This window comes from Caenorhabditis briggsae (genome assembly GCF_000004555.2).
Source record: "Caenorhabditis briggsae complete genome, chrI, whole genome shotgun sequence".
Taxonomy (NCBI): domain Eukaryota; kingdom Metazoa; phylum Nematoda; class Chromadorea; order Rhabditida; family Rhabditidae; genus Caenorhabditis; species Caenorhabditis briggsae.
The window spans coordinates 3,333,161-3,345,488 of NC_013489.2; the positions used below are offsets into that span (position 1 = coordinate 3,333,161).

At 37.4% G+C, this 12,328-nt stretch overlaps 6 protein-coding genes and 2 non-coding genes across 8 annotated transcripts; 1 reads left to right on the forward strand and 7 right to left on the reverse strand.

Annotated features, from left to right (window-relative positions):
• Positions 1-139: 139 nt before the first annotated feature.
• Positions 140-1,883, reverse strand: CBG14872 (the record flags this gene model as incomplete). Its single annotated transcript, XM_002639015.1, has 4 exons — positions 140-307; positions 1,096-1,275; positions 1,319-1,712; positions 1,780-1,883. 4 exons carry the CDS (start codon positions 1,881-1,883, stop codon positions 140-142), a joined length of 846 nt encoding a protein of 281 aa, XP_002639061.1.
• A 272-nt stretch (positions 1,884-2,155) lies between these two features.
• Cbr-mrpl-19 lies at positions 2,156-3,119 on the reverse strand (the record flags this gene model as incomplete). The annotated part of the gene is made up of 3 exons (XM_002639016.1): positions 2,156-2,760; positions 2,810-2,934; positions 2,986-3,119. 3 exons carry the CDS (start codon positions 3,117-3,119, stop codon positions 2,156-2,158), a joined length of 864 nt encoding a protein of 287 aa, XP_002639062.1.
• Positions 3,120-3,652: 533 nt separating this feature from the next.
• CBG14874 lies at positions 3,653-7,756 on the reverse strand (the record flags this gene model as incomplete). The annotated part of the gene is made up of 10 exons (XM_002639017.1): positions 3,653-3,743; positions 3,790-4,126; positions 4,176-4,458; positions 4,505-4,874; positions 4,924-5,105; positions 6,227-6,465; positions 6,622-6,751; positions 7,113-7,318; positions 7,366-7,588; positions 7,631-7,756. 10 exons carry the CDS (start codon positions 7,754-7,756, stop codon positions 3,653-3,655), a joined length of 2,187 nt encoding a protein of 728 aa, XP_002639063.1.
• A 350-nt stretch (positions 7,757-8,106) lies between these two features.
• Positions 8,107-8,179, reverse strand: CBG28217. Its single transcript has one exon. It is a non-coding gene (tRNA).
• A 904-nt stretch (positions 8,180-9,083) lies between these two features.
• On the reverse strand, positions 9,084-9,156 carry CBG28544. Its single transcript has one exon. It is a non-coding gene (tRNA).
• Positions 9,157-9,284: 128 nt separating this feature from the next.
• Positions 9,285-9,749, reverse strand: CBG14875 (the record flags this gene model as incomplete). Its single annotated transcript, XM_002639018.2, has 1 exon — positions 9,285-9,749. One exon carries the CDS (start codon positions 9,747-9,749, stop codon positions 9,285-9,287), a length of 465 nt encoding a protein of 154 aa, XP_002639064.2.
• Positions 9,750-10,126: 377 nt separating this feature from the next.
• Positions 10,127-10,333, forward strand: CBG25199 (the record flags this gene model as incomplete). The annotated part of the gene is made up of 1 exon (XM_045242654.1): positions 10,127-10,333. One exon carries the CDS (start codon positions 10,127-10,129, stop codon positions 10,331-10,333), a length of 207 nt encoding a protein of 68 aa, XP_045099599.1.
• A 497-nt stretch (positions 10,334-10,830) lies between these two features.
• Positions 10,831-11,280, reverse strand: CBG14876 (the record flags this gene model as incomplete). Its single annotated transcript, XM_002639019.1, has 1 exon — positions 10,831-11,280. One exon carries the CDS (start codon positions 11,278-11,280, stop codon positions 10,831-10,833), a length of 450 nt encoding a protein of 149 aa, XP_002639065.1.
• Between the last annotated feature and the right edge of the window lie 1,048 nt (positions 11,281-12,328).

Here is a 12,328-nt window from a genome sequence, read left to right on the forward strand (position 1 = left end):
AAAAAACATCATTGAGCAATAAAAAAGGGACTAGAATCCGTAAAGTTTGTGAATTTTAAAAAAGGCAAATGAAAGACAGGAAAGGACTAAAAGTACAAAAATAACTAGTACAGGATTTAAAAGACTTGAAAATTCATTTTTAAGAATCCGTCAAACTGGTTCTCGTCTTATTATTGGCTAAAATCTTATCAGGCATCCATTCGGGTTGTCGTGCAGTAAGTGCCACGTCATCAGCACTTAACTTCGGCGATTTGAACGATGCGAGTTGGAGGATTCCCAAGCAGCGGGTGGAGTCGGAGGAGATGATCTGGAATTTTGAATTTTCAGATGAATCCACGTGGCTTTTCGGAATTTATTCAGAAATTCAGAATGTTCTGATTTTAAAAGTCAGAATTTCGGAATAATCCGATTTCTAAACTTTCGGAATTTTGAAATATCCAAGTTTTGAAAAATTCATAATTTTGGATTGTTAAGATTTTCTAATTTTCGGAACTTTGGGATATTCAAATTTTGCAAGTTTCCAATTTTTTTAATTCGGAAATCAGAATTTTCGGAATTTCCCAATTTTCAAAATTTCGGATTTTTGGGATTCAAAAATGTTCCGATTTTCCAAAAAATCGCAACCTCGTAATTTCGGAATTTTGGGGTTTAGGAATGTTTCGATTTCCAAAGGAATTCTGATTTTGGGGAAATTCGTAATTTCGAAGTTTGACCATTTTCAAAATTTCACAATTTCAGAATATTCCGATTTTCAAAACTTGAAAAATTCGCAATTTCGGAATTTTCAGATTTTCAAGGTTTCGGAATTTCAGAATATTTCGATTATGAAAAATTCGGAATTTCAGAATTTTCAAATTTTCAAAAATATTCCGATTTTCCATTTTTTTTTGAATTCTTTTTTTCGTTTTTACGGTTTTCAGTCATTTTCAGTCAATTTTCCTTCTATTTTGCCTATTTTAAAACCAATTTTCAGTCGATTTTCAGTCATTTTTTAGTCAATTCCGACGATTTTTAGCCATTTTTCAATATTTCGGTCGAAATATTCAGAATTCTCGGAATTCCAAATTCCAAATACATCCCTGTGCTCTCACCAACCTTCCCAACTTTATTCTTCTTCTCATCCAAAATATCGGCTCCGATTTTCACTTGTCCCTCACACTCGAATGGTAGAATGCGCCGACGAATGACACCTGTATGGGCGGTTCTTGCTGTCAATTCTTGTCCAATATAGCATCCCTTATCAAGTGAAACCATGTTGAGAAGGTCGCCGTTTGCCTGGAACATAGGAATTTGCCACGTGGCTTATAAAAGGTCTCACCTGGAAAGGTAACAAATCCGCTAGTTCAACAGCACCTTCTGCAATTCCATTCGAGCGACGCAGGTTTTCATAGGCTTCACGATTTTCGCTAACCTCTGAAGACGATGGATTTCCGAATACACGAGCTCCAAAGTTTGAGAATCGGGGATCACGGTATTCAGAAGACTTATCTGTCGAGATTTGCTCGAAAAAGACTTGATCCGTAGTTTCAGAAATCTCCACGCGTTTTCTTAATCGATACTTTAGGATTTCCTTCACAAGAACACTCTGATTCGCTTTAGAACACTCCAAGAAGACGTCATCGGTGCCACGTCGCCAAAGAAGAACATCCTCGACGATGCGGCCTTTGGTGTTGAGAAGAAACGCGGCGAGACCGTTTTGAGATTGCAGTTTTCTGGAAAACTCGGGCAATTTTTCAGATTTGAAGTATTTTTTTCAGTTTCTTCACAACTAGCACTCACGTTACGTCATTGGTGATCAAGCCCTGAAGGAAGGCGTTCGTATCGGCACCGTGTAGCTTTAAAATCACTCTATGCGGCAATTTTATCAGCCGCTGTGATGACATATATTCTAGAAAAAACGGGATATCAATTGAGTAATCTTTCGCAAGCAAGCCACTGACACCGTGGCCGTGGCTGGCGAAATTCGCTCTTCCACCGGCGGAAATTTACGGGGGAATTCGAATTTCAGCTATTTAAAAACACTATAAAAGTCCAAACGTATGGATTAAAGAGATGCAAAGCATAAGCAACAAAAAATTTTATTCATTTTTATTTAGATACTAAACCTAGAAATTTCTAGAACAAAAAACAAACAACAAAACAAATAATTTTAAGACTATTTGTGTGATGCAGCACTCTTCAGAATTCGACGACGCGTCAAACCGGCGGCGTGTCTTTCCTTCTCGAACTTTTGCATTTGCTCCTGCACAAAAACCTCTTGCTCCTTGGTTGACCCAGTTCTGTAGTTGGCAATCAGATCGTACTTTTCGTAATCGTTGACCAGTGTCTTATGCAGCTTTCTCTTAAACCACGGCGTCGCTTGTGTCCATGTGTCTTCGATTCCACGATAGCTCAGGATTTCCCAACGACGAGTCCATGGCGGATTCTTCAGTTTTACTTTTACCTCGTTAACAGGAATAGGTGTCCCAGCTGGATGAGCCTGAGGTTCCATATGGAAGTCGAATGTGGAATATTCTGGAAGCGCATCCACCAGATACGTCAGATCACTATCCAAACGTTTCTCTAGTTTCAGAGTTTCAATTTTTTTAATCGTTGGATTGTACATATCGTACATAACTTCAACACCAATATTCTCAATAGTGTTTCTTAGCGTAAACTGATGAAGGAGTCCTTCTTTCTCTCTACGAATACAAATTCCCACGAAACGATGTTCTTTAGAACCCAAATTTCTGTCTGATGAGGTCACGGCAACAATGGAACCTGAAGAATAGCATACATGAGCGAAAAACGAAGGGAGATAATAACTAACCAACATAAAACTCTGGAATGTCAATATTCATTCGCCTTTCCAGCATATCCTGTCTCTCTAGCTCCTCTTTCAACGCATTTCGACGATTCCATACTGGTGACTGCAGAAAATCTGGGTAGATTTCTCTGGAATAACGTAGAAAATTTATTTCTGAAGGAATTTTCGAAATTCCTTACGGAAAAGCTGGAATCAGTCCAGCGAGTTCTTTTCGAGTCGATTTCTTTGCTGGTGCCGCTCTTGTTGGTTCCGATTTGCACGAGAAAAACCGAGTGGGAATTTTGACGACTTCTCTGGCCGCCGGACGGAACATTTCTGAAGAAAATTGATTAATAAGGAACATTTTCATTATTTGTTTGATGTGAGAAAACATTTTTTTTAATTAATTAGCTGCTAAACTTAATAAAAACAAATAGAAAATAGAGCAGAAGAAGAATTCTAGGTAGTGTGCAATCTGACGTGGTGGTGTTTGCAGAATTGTTTACCGTAGCTATCAGTAAATTCGTTTGTCGAGAAAATTTCAGAGGAAAAGAGAAGACTTTGTGAGAACTGAGACTTCGCTGAAAATATTTTTTACCGGAAATATTAATTTACGAAATCGCAAATATGGTTTTTGGTCAATTCCGATTATTCGCCCAATAAAGCAACTTCTTTCAAATATAAAAACAAAACATGAGAAAAATTACTTTATTTGGCTTCAACCCGAGCTATCAATTTTTCTGAGCAAATGCCGTATGGGGTAACAATTTAGGTATATACACGTACACCGACCCGCGTGTGCACTTGGGGGGGGGGGGGTAATGAAATTGGGTAATCAGTTATTTAAAACATTTCATTTAACAAATTTTAGTCATCTTCCGCAAGAATGAGCTCATCCTCCTCGCCGGCTCTCTCCTCTCGCTCGATCGCAGCCATCATTGCTCTTTCGAATTGTGGTCTGAAAAATTCATGAAAATTTAAACTTTAGTTTAAAAAAGACATACGGTTCTGGTGCCAGTGGCCACATGTCCCTCGCCGCGATTCGAACCGGATCAGCCGGATTCACCATAGAATAATCTCCTCTGATAAAGAAAAATTCGTCCCAATCGAAAACGATCGCGCCGCCAGCTGCATCGTCTTCTTCCTCTTCAACTGGTGCTTGATTGGCAGTTCCTTTTCCACCAAAGTCTTCTTCTTTCATGTACGTATAGCACAACGGGCACACCATTTTCACAGCTAGCCATTTTCGGAGACATGGTCCGTGGAAATAGTGTTTGCATGGGGTTATTCTCGCTTCCTCTTTCATTTCGATAAAGCAAATCGCGCAAACGTCTTCTCTTTCTGCAAAAATACAGAATTTGAGATTTTCCTTGAAAAATTCCAATCTCACCTTTCAATTGTACTGCATTTGCTTTCGACAGTCTATTGATATTCTTGACTGCCGCATTTCGACTCTTGATGTACTGGAATGTCTGTCCCGCCCGTTTGTAGATGTTCACTATGACGTGGAACAGGAGAATCGCAAATGTGGCAAGACTGAATCCAACTGCAACCAGCTGATAGCATCCGAAGCCTAAGACTACGTTGGCTGCGATCAATTCGATTCCTTTATTGGAGCAATCGATGTAGTAGATCATATCATCGATTCCTTCCCACGGCTCTTCGGATTTTGTCTGTAAAACTTGACTTCAATGCGCTCTGCTGAATTTCAATGCTCACCTCCACAATAAGCACAATATATTTCAGAACCACTCCGATAGCTCTTGCGGCTACTGTAGCGCTGTTAGCTATAATGATAGCTGTATAAATATCGATTGGGAGGAATGCCAGCATGGTTCTAGTAGTGAAGAAAGGAAGAACCACTAGGAGCAATGCAATTGCAATACATCTAGCATGTCTGGATTTTGTGGCTTGTGGAGAAGAGGGGAGATTCAGAAGGACCAATTCAATAATTTCAAAGAGAGACTGAAGAAGTGCAGAGATCACAATATAGAGAACTAGAGCTAGTAGAATGGTTTTTTGTTCCACTTGCATGCCAAGAAATCCCGTTTGGATACACAAAATAACAACGGAGACAGCTTCAGTGTATCTGGAATCCGAATTTGCAGAACAATAAAAATTGAAGCTATTTTGATTACCCAGAATGCGCAAGAACGTGTCCATGACTTCTAGCTCCTCCGGTTACCAATTTCGTAAGATCCGCAATCCATTTACAGACATAAGAGACTGATACAGCTAAAGCGGCTAGGGTGATTGGTGTGTTTGTCGTTTCAGCAACTCCGGTTAACAAGATTCGACCGACTTCCGACCAGGTGCGACCCTGAAATTTTATATCTAGAAGTTCTGCAGAACTGGCCAATTTTAGATCCGTAAAACTTTTTGACAACCTTTCTGTAGAGCTGCACTTCATCTAGCATCCGTAAACACTATTTAAATGGCTCAACATGTCAACTTTGAGACAATATCTGATTTCCTGTGGAAGATCTCAAAAAGGGGCCAACATACAAAATGTTTATTATAATATCAAAATTATTTTTCTTGTTGATCACTTTTTGATAACATTTACAAGAACCGAGATAATGGAGATCAAAGTGGACGTATAGGGTTGGCGTCTATTGGAGAAAATACGGTATGCTTGCTCAGGTGGAGCTCTATCTTCTTAGAGTGCATTTGCCCAAAAACGTTTTCAACTAACAAAATGTTTGGGATATCATAATGAGCGTTTCGTCAGTTGAGCACTTTTTGATATCTTTTGCAAGAACCGAGATGAATTGGGTCAAAGTAAATACCGTATTTGTCCTAATTGAATGTCCCCGAAACTGTTCACTTTGAGCTCAATTATCTCGGCTCGTATGAGAGATATCAAAAATATGTCAACTGATAAATTGTTTATCACAATATCACCAATATTTTATTAGTTGAAAATTTTTTGATATCTCTCATAGAAACCGAGATAATTGAGCTCAAAATTGATGGTTTGGGTGGTCTTCTATAAGTGCACTAGGGTGGCGTCTTGGAGGACCCTATATCTCATTAGGGCACATTTGTACAAAAAAGTTGTCAACTAACAAAATGAATATCTATTTCTGTTTTGTAAATTCTGAAAATTTTCAAAATGTTTGAATTAATTTGAACTTTAATTCTTGAATTCTTTTGAATAGTTCCGAAATTCTGTTATTTTGGAAAATGTCAATTCCATAAACTAATATTTCATGTTACTTCTTATTTTAGAGCTCTTGGCAAGCCTCTGACAATTCTGAAATTGAAAATTGGGAAAATAAATTTTTTAATTTCGTATTTTTTTCCAGTTTTTTTTAATGAAACTCAACATTTGTCTATAAAATTAAGCAGAACACTTTAAGAACCAAATTCGACTATTTTCTGTTGATTTTGAAAATTTCGGGTTACTGTAGCTGGAATTCTACAAAAAATATATGCTACCTTATCAATCAGCTCAACATAAAGAACCATCAGGAACATTGTGATCCACGTAAAAGTGAGCAATTCTAGGATTCTCAGTCTTCTCCATAAAACTGAAACACCATCCGCCAGCCCATGAACCATAAAAACTGCCTTAATCTGTCTTAATGCAGTTTTGGCCGATTTTATAAGAGATGGTCCTCGGTAGAGAATATAAGTGGCGATGAAGACCATGGTTCCGGTGCAAGCGTAGTTGTGAGCTGGAAATTGTGTAGTTTGTAGGTTTTGTAATTTGTATTTTGTATTTTGTAGCTTTTTGTAGTTTGTTGTAGGTTGTAAGTATAATTTATTTAGTCTTTTGGTTTTAGGTTTTAAGTTGTAGTTTGTAGTTTTTGTAGTTTCTAGTCTACTCTTACCATTCTTCAGTTTGTCTTTTGGACATCCTCCCATTCTTGCGACAATTGGTAGGGCGAACACAGGTAAGGCAAACTTCCATGGCTCACCGTCAATTTCTAGAAGCATCGATTGAAGGACAACAAGAAGCATCTGGAAAATTTTGGTTTTTGTTTTGTTCTGTGCGTCCAGTTGTCCATTGACGGACTTTTGGCGGGCCTCCGGATGTTATAGAACTCGACGAGTGCTACAAAATGATACTACTTGGGAAACTGTATAGTGTATATGAACAAAGTTGCAAGCCTTAAAGTGGCCGAGATCCATCGTGCCGTGTCGGGACAGACTTGTTTTTTTTGGATTGCAACTTTGTTCATAGGCAAGATACAGTTTTCTAAATTTTATCATTTTGTAGTACTCCTCGAGTTCTATAATATCCAGTTTAGTTGGTCCAAAAATATTGATTCTAAAAGAAACTATGGAACCGCAAAGTTCCGGTTTCTTGCATTTTTCTTACCTGCGCCAAAAAATGAAATCCATGCCTCTCCAACTTGATCAATCCATCCAATTTCAGCTCTTCCTCATTGCTCTTCAACTCCAAATCCACATAAATCGCGGATAGTTTATAAGCTACGCCGAAGAGGAAAATCGACAAAAAGTGCGAATACATTCGGATCAGACGGCTTAGTGGCAGTGTCAAAAACATCAGACTTATGAAGATTACTGTAATAAATACATAAATAAAATATTTTTAAATCGTTTTCACTGACCAAAATAGCTCAAAATGATGGCTGCATGATGGTCGAAATTTCTCCGGTGTACAAAATCCAACATAGTGGGAATATCAAAGTAGGACAATGGCATTTGTTTGATGACTCCATCCTGGATATCTTCAAATGAAACTCCTTGATATCTCCAGAGCAATTCAATGAATAAAAGTCCGGGAAGACGAAGACCCGTCTCCAAAACCATTATGGAAATTTCTTTGAGCTTCTGGAAGTAAGAAAATTCGCTCTATTGAAAATTTTTTATTACCTTAACACCATTATCCATTTGTTGGACACCAAGTCTCACTGATTCCTCGGTTCTTTCGGTTATACTCATCTGACGTCTTCTGATATTTTGAACCATTCCGTTCACATTTTCTATAACTCCCTCCATTTTTATTTGATTTTTTTCAGCCGATTTTCATTGGATTTTTTTATTCTGGAAGAAAAGTTCAGTTTAAATAATTTACCAAAATGATGAAAAAACGAATAGATGAGCACAGAGAACCGGGTCAACAATACTAAGAAGAGAGATGTGAGAGAGAAGAGAGAAGGACGTCTTGTTATATCTGGTGTCTCTTCAATAGACACACTGTCTCGTCTCCCATTCGACTAGCAAAACAACCTCCATCAAACAGGCTTATGAAGGGGGAGAAGGGGGAGAAGAACAGTTCAGAAAGTGATCATCGAGTGGTGATCGACTGGGACATGAATTCTAGCGTTTGATAGAAACCAAAAATGTTTCGACCACGGCAGGATTCGAACCTACAATCTTCTGCTCCGTAGGCAGACGCGTTATCCATTGCGCCACGCGGCCATGTTGCGCAAATGTGTAAGAGGGCAAATAAGAATGTGTGATGTCAGGCGGGAAGAAGGGGAATCATGTGGGACGAGTAGGAAAAAGAAGATATTGAGGTAGAGGCTCCAAACTGACAATTTTTGAAAAAAAAAACATAAGAAAATTAGAAAAAAAAACATCAGATCGGTTTTTATGGTGGTGGAACCACTGGGGTTATAACCTTATCAAGTGCTTAGCTACAATCTATTCGAAAAACCGACCAATCTGTCTGATTGACACAATTGATAAGAATGGAAAACGCGGGAAAAAAAAATGAAAAAAAGTTCTTTGGGTACCGAGGACTTTGTACCGGAGTGGCTATAAAATATAGGATAAAAGAGACTATGGAACTGAAAAAATTCTTTTTAAAAAAATTTGATTTTCTGGAGGCAAGACGATTTGGCGGGGGATAATTACTTTTTTTTGGAAAAAAAAATCGTTTATTTGTTTGTTCTCTCTGAAAATTCAAACTTTATCATGATAAAATGCAATCTATGATCATCTCAAAGTGTGATCATTAACTTGTTTACATTGTTCAACGAAATTGATTTATTCTGATTAGGGTTGGCAACGGGGCTCCCCGCTTCATTCGGGAGCCCCCGAAAGCGGGGCGGGGATTCGTCATTGTTGAAAAATTTTTTTGTTGTATGAAACAGTAACTTCCTTTTCGAATTGTTTTTTGCAATTCAAGGTACTCAACTAGTTTACTCTGAAAGTTACAAGCGCCCGGGGCGCGGGGGGGGGGGGGGGGGATCGCCCCATTTCGCCCCATAGCCAACCTTAATCCTGATTCTTTTCGAAATATGTATTCAGACGAAAATTCAGAGATGACAGCTTCAAAAAAGTTTCGGTTCTTTGTAAATAACATGAACGAAAAAAGTTTCGACCACGGCAGGATTCGAACCTACAATCTTCTGCTCCGTAGGCAGACGCGTTATCCATTGCGCCACGCGGCCACATTTCGAAGGGAGTGGTGAAGGTGGATAAAAATGTGCGGTCGAATACAAAGACGTAAGAGGAGAGATAGGTTTATTGAAATTTAACAAATTTACAAAAAAAAGAACTTCGTGATGTTTGTAAAGTTTTAAGCCATTTGTTCCTCATCATCATCCGAATCGAAAGCAAAGAAATTCTTCATCTCTTCCACACTACTTCCTCTAATCAATGTTGCCATATGAGCACATCCAGCTCTCCTAAGACGATCGATATCCAGAAACTTGGAAGCTTTTAGAATCTGATTAATCTCGATTAAGTCAATTGTAGAGAAAAATTTAATGTCGAATTCTTGAAGAAAACATGTTCCAAGATGTCCTTGCTCGTCTCGAACTTCTTCTTCGAATTCAAGATTTTTATAAAAATCCAACCATTTTATAATATTTTTCAGAGTTGTTGAAGAAATGGATTCCAGGGGAATTTCTTCCGGAATACCTCCATTATTCTCTAGGCAATCTTTGATTGTTTGAGAGAGTTTGAAGGGATTTTCATAGGATTCGATGATTTTGCCATCTGATGTTTTGAAGCGTAATTTGCGTTCTCCGGATAATTCCATCTACAAATTTCTATTTATATTTTAGGAATTCAGGATACAAAAAAACAATCGAAATATAAGTTTTTTCACTGAAGCTACTAAATAAGCTTTTGAAAGTTCTAGATTGAAGACAATTTCGTATATTGAAAGTTGAACCGAGTTTCGAGACACACCCCTCTCATTAGGTATCCATGACAATGATTGTGTTTTTTTGTGATAGACATTACCCTAGAGAACATATGTCTGAAACTTAAAAAAGCGCATTATTTCAAAAAACACAATTAATAAGATAGAAAATACCGTAAACACTCTAATAGAAGGCCACCCCATACTTGCACTTTCATCATAATATCACAAATACTTTATCAGTTGACAGATTTTCGATATCTCTTATAAAAATGGAGATAAGTGAGCTTAAATTGCACATATGTAGTGACCTTCTATTAGAGGGTTTAGGGAAAGTTGAAGAGACTAGCATAATCTGGAAAAAATTTTCCAAAATTTTGAAAACATCTGAGGAAACCAAACAATCCAAAAATTCAAAATTCTCTGAAAAATCCGAAAATTCCAAAAATCTAAAAAAATTTGAAAAGGCCGAATTTTAAATAATCCCAAAATTTCAAAATGTTTGAAAATCTGGAAATTTGAAAGAATCCACAATTTCCAAAATAATTCAAGACTGTAAAAATTCGAAAATTATTCAAAACTTGAAAAAATTCGAAATTTCGTAAAATCCTAAATTCGAAAAATCTAAAATCCCTGAATTCCGAAATAACTCAAATTCTAAAAATCCAAAAATTCAACATTTTGAAAAATTATAAAAATCAATAATTTAAAAAAAAATCCGAAATATCTGAAAATCCTTAAAGTCCAAAGTAATTCAAATTTCTAAATGTTCTGAATTTCAATTTTCTCGGAAAAACCAAAAATTCAAGAATTTTGAAACTTCTGAAAATTCCTGAATCAAGAAATTTTAATTTCTAAAAATTCAAAAACTGTCGATTTCTGGGAAATTCTAGAAAGTTAGAAAAAATATTTTCAAAAAGTTTATTGGCTGAAAAATAATTAAAATACATTTTTATTCAATTCGTGCAGATATTGATCACTCATTGCTTTCTTGTTCCTCCTCATTCGCTCTTTCTTCGTCCTCGGAATCTGTAGGAATCCCAAACATATTTCGAAGCTCCTCTGTTGATTTTCCCTCAGCCATATGGGCAATATACGTTGCTGTAGCTACGGTTAGCAGTCTGATATCCATGGAATGGGCGGCGCAAGTCATTTTAAATAACTCTGGATTTCCAGCGGATTGAAAAAATTCCTTATCGAAGTCAGTGAGCTCTCGTGGTATCCCCACTTCAACTGGAGCATCTTTGTAGTGTTCCAGAAAATGGATAATATGTTTTAGAGTTGTTCCAGTGACACCATCCAATCTAATGACTTCTGGAGCCACTCCTCGATTTTTAATGATTGCATTCTGGACTACGGTCGATTTGAGGAAAATCATCTTTGATGCGTCAACGATTTGACCATCAGAAGTTTGGAAACTGAGCATTTTGGGATGTCTGAAATTCTAGGACATTGAAAAAGATGTAAGGAGAAAGAAAAGAAAAACGGAACGAATGTTGAAGTGCTTGCTCTCTTCTTCTCATAGTTTCCATGGAAACATGCACGCTTGATTAGGATCATGTGAGTTATGCACTTGACGAGATTCAGAGATTTCTAGGCCACGACCTCGAAACATTATTGACTTTTCATAAATGAAAATAGACCTATGAATGGCCCCCAAAAAATATTAAAAACATACTTGCAACGGGCCGGGCCGGGCCGGGCTTTTTTCAGAATTTTCAGGGCCCGGCCCGTCTCTGCCCGGGTTTTCAAGAAAACATTTACTGTCTTTTCAAAAAAATTGTTGGGGTCAATAGGAAAAATGGATTTTCTTTCAAGTAAAAAACTTTTCAATAATAGAGTAAAGAAACCAGAAGAAACGTCAAATGAATCCTGAGGAAATCATTCAAAATCTAGGATCTACTCAAGGAGGGAAGGAAGATTCTAAAAGATTTTCAGAGAATTCAAAAGACAATTCCCAATCTTCAATACACTTTCGAACACAGCTTAAACCCTTGACTGACTGAATTATCAGTCAGCCATAGCCGTCGGGGCTCGAAAGTGTAAAGGAAACCAAGAGAAATGTCAAATGAATTCTAAGAAAATCATTCAAAATCTAGGATCTACTCAAGGAGAGAAGGAAGATTCTAAAAGATTTTCAGAGAATTCAAGACAATTCCCAATCTTCAATACACTTTCGAACACAGCTTAAACCCTTGACTGACTGAATTATCAGTCAGCCATAGCCGTCGGGGCTCGAAAGTGTAAAGGAAACCAAGAGAAATGTCAAATGAATTCTAAGAAAATCATTCAAAATCTAGGATCTACTCAAGGAGAGAAGGAAGATTCTAAAAGATTTTCAGAGAATTCAAGACAATTCCCAATCTTCAATACACTTTCGAACACAGCTTAAACCCTTGACTGACTGAATTATCAGTCAGCCATAGCCGTCGGGGCTCGAATGTGTAAAGGAAACCGTAACAAAGTGTAACATT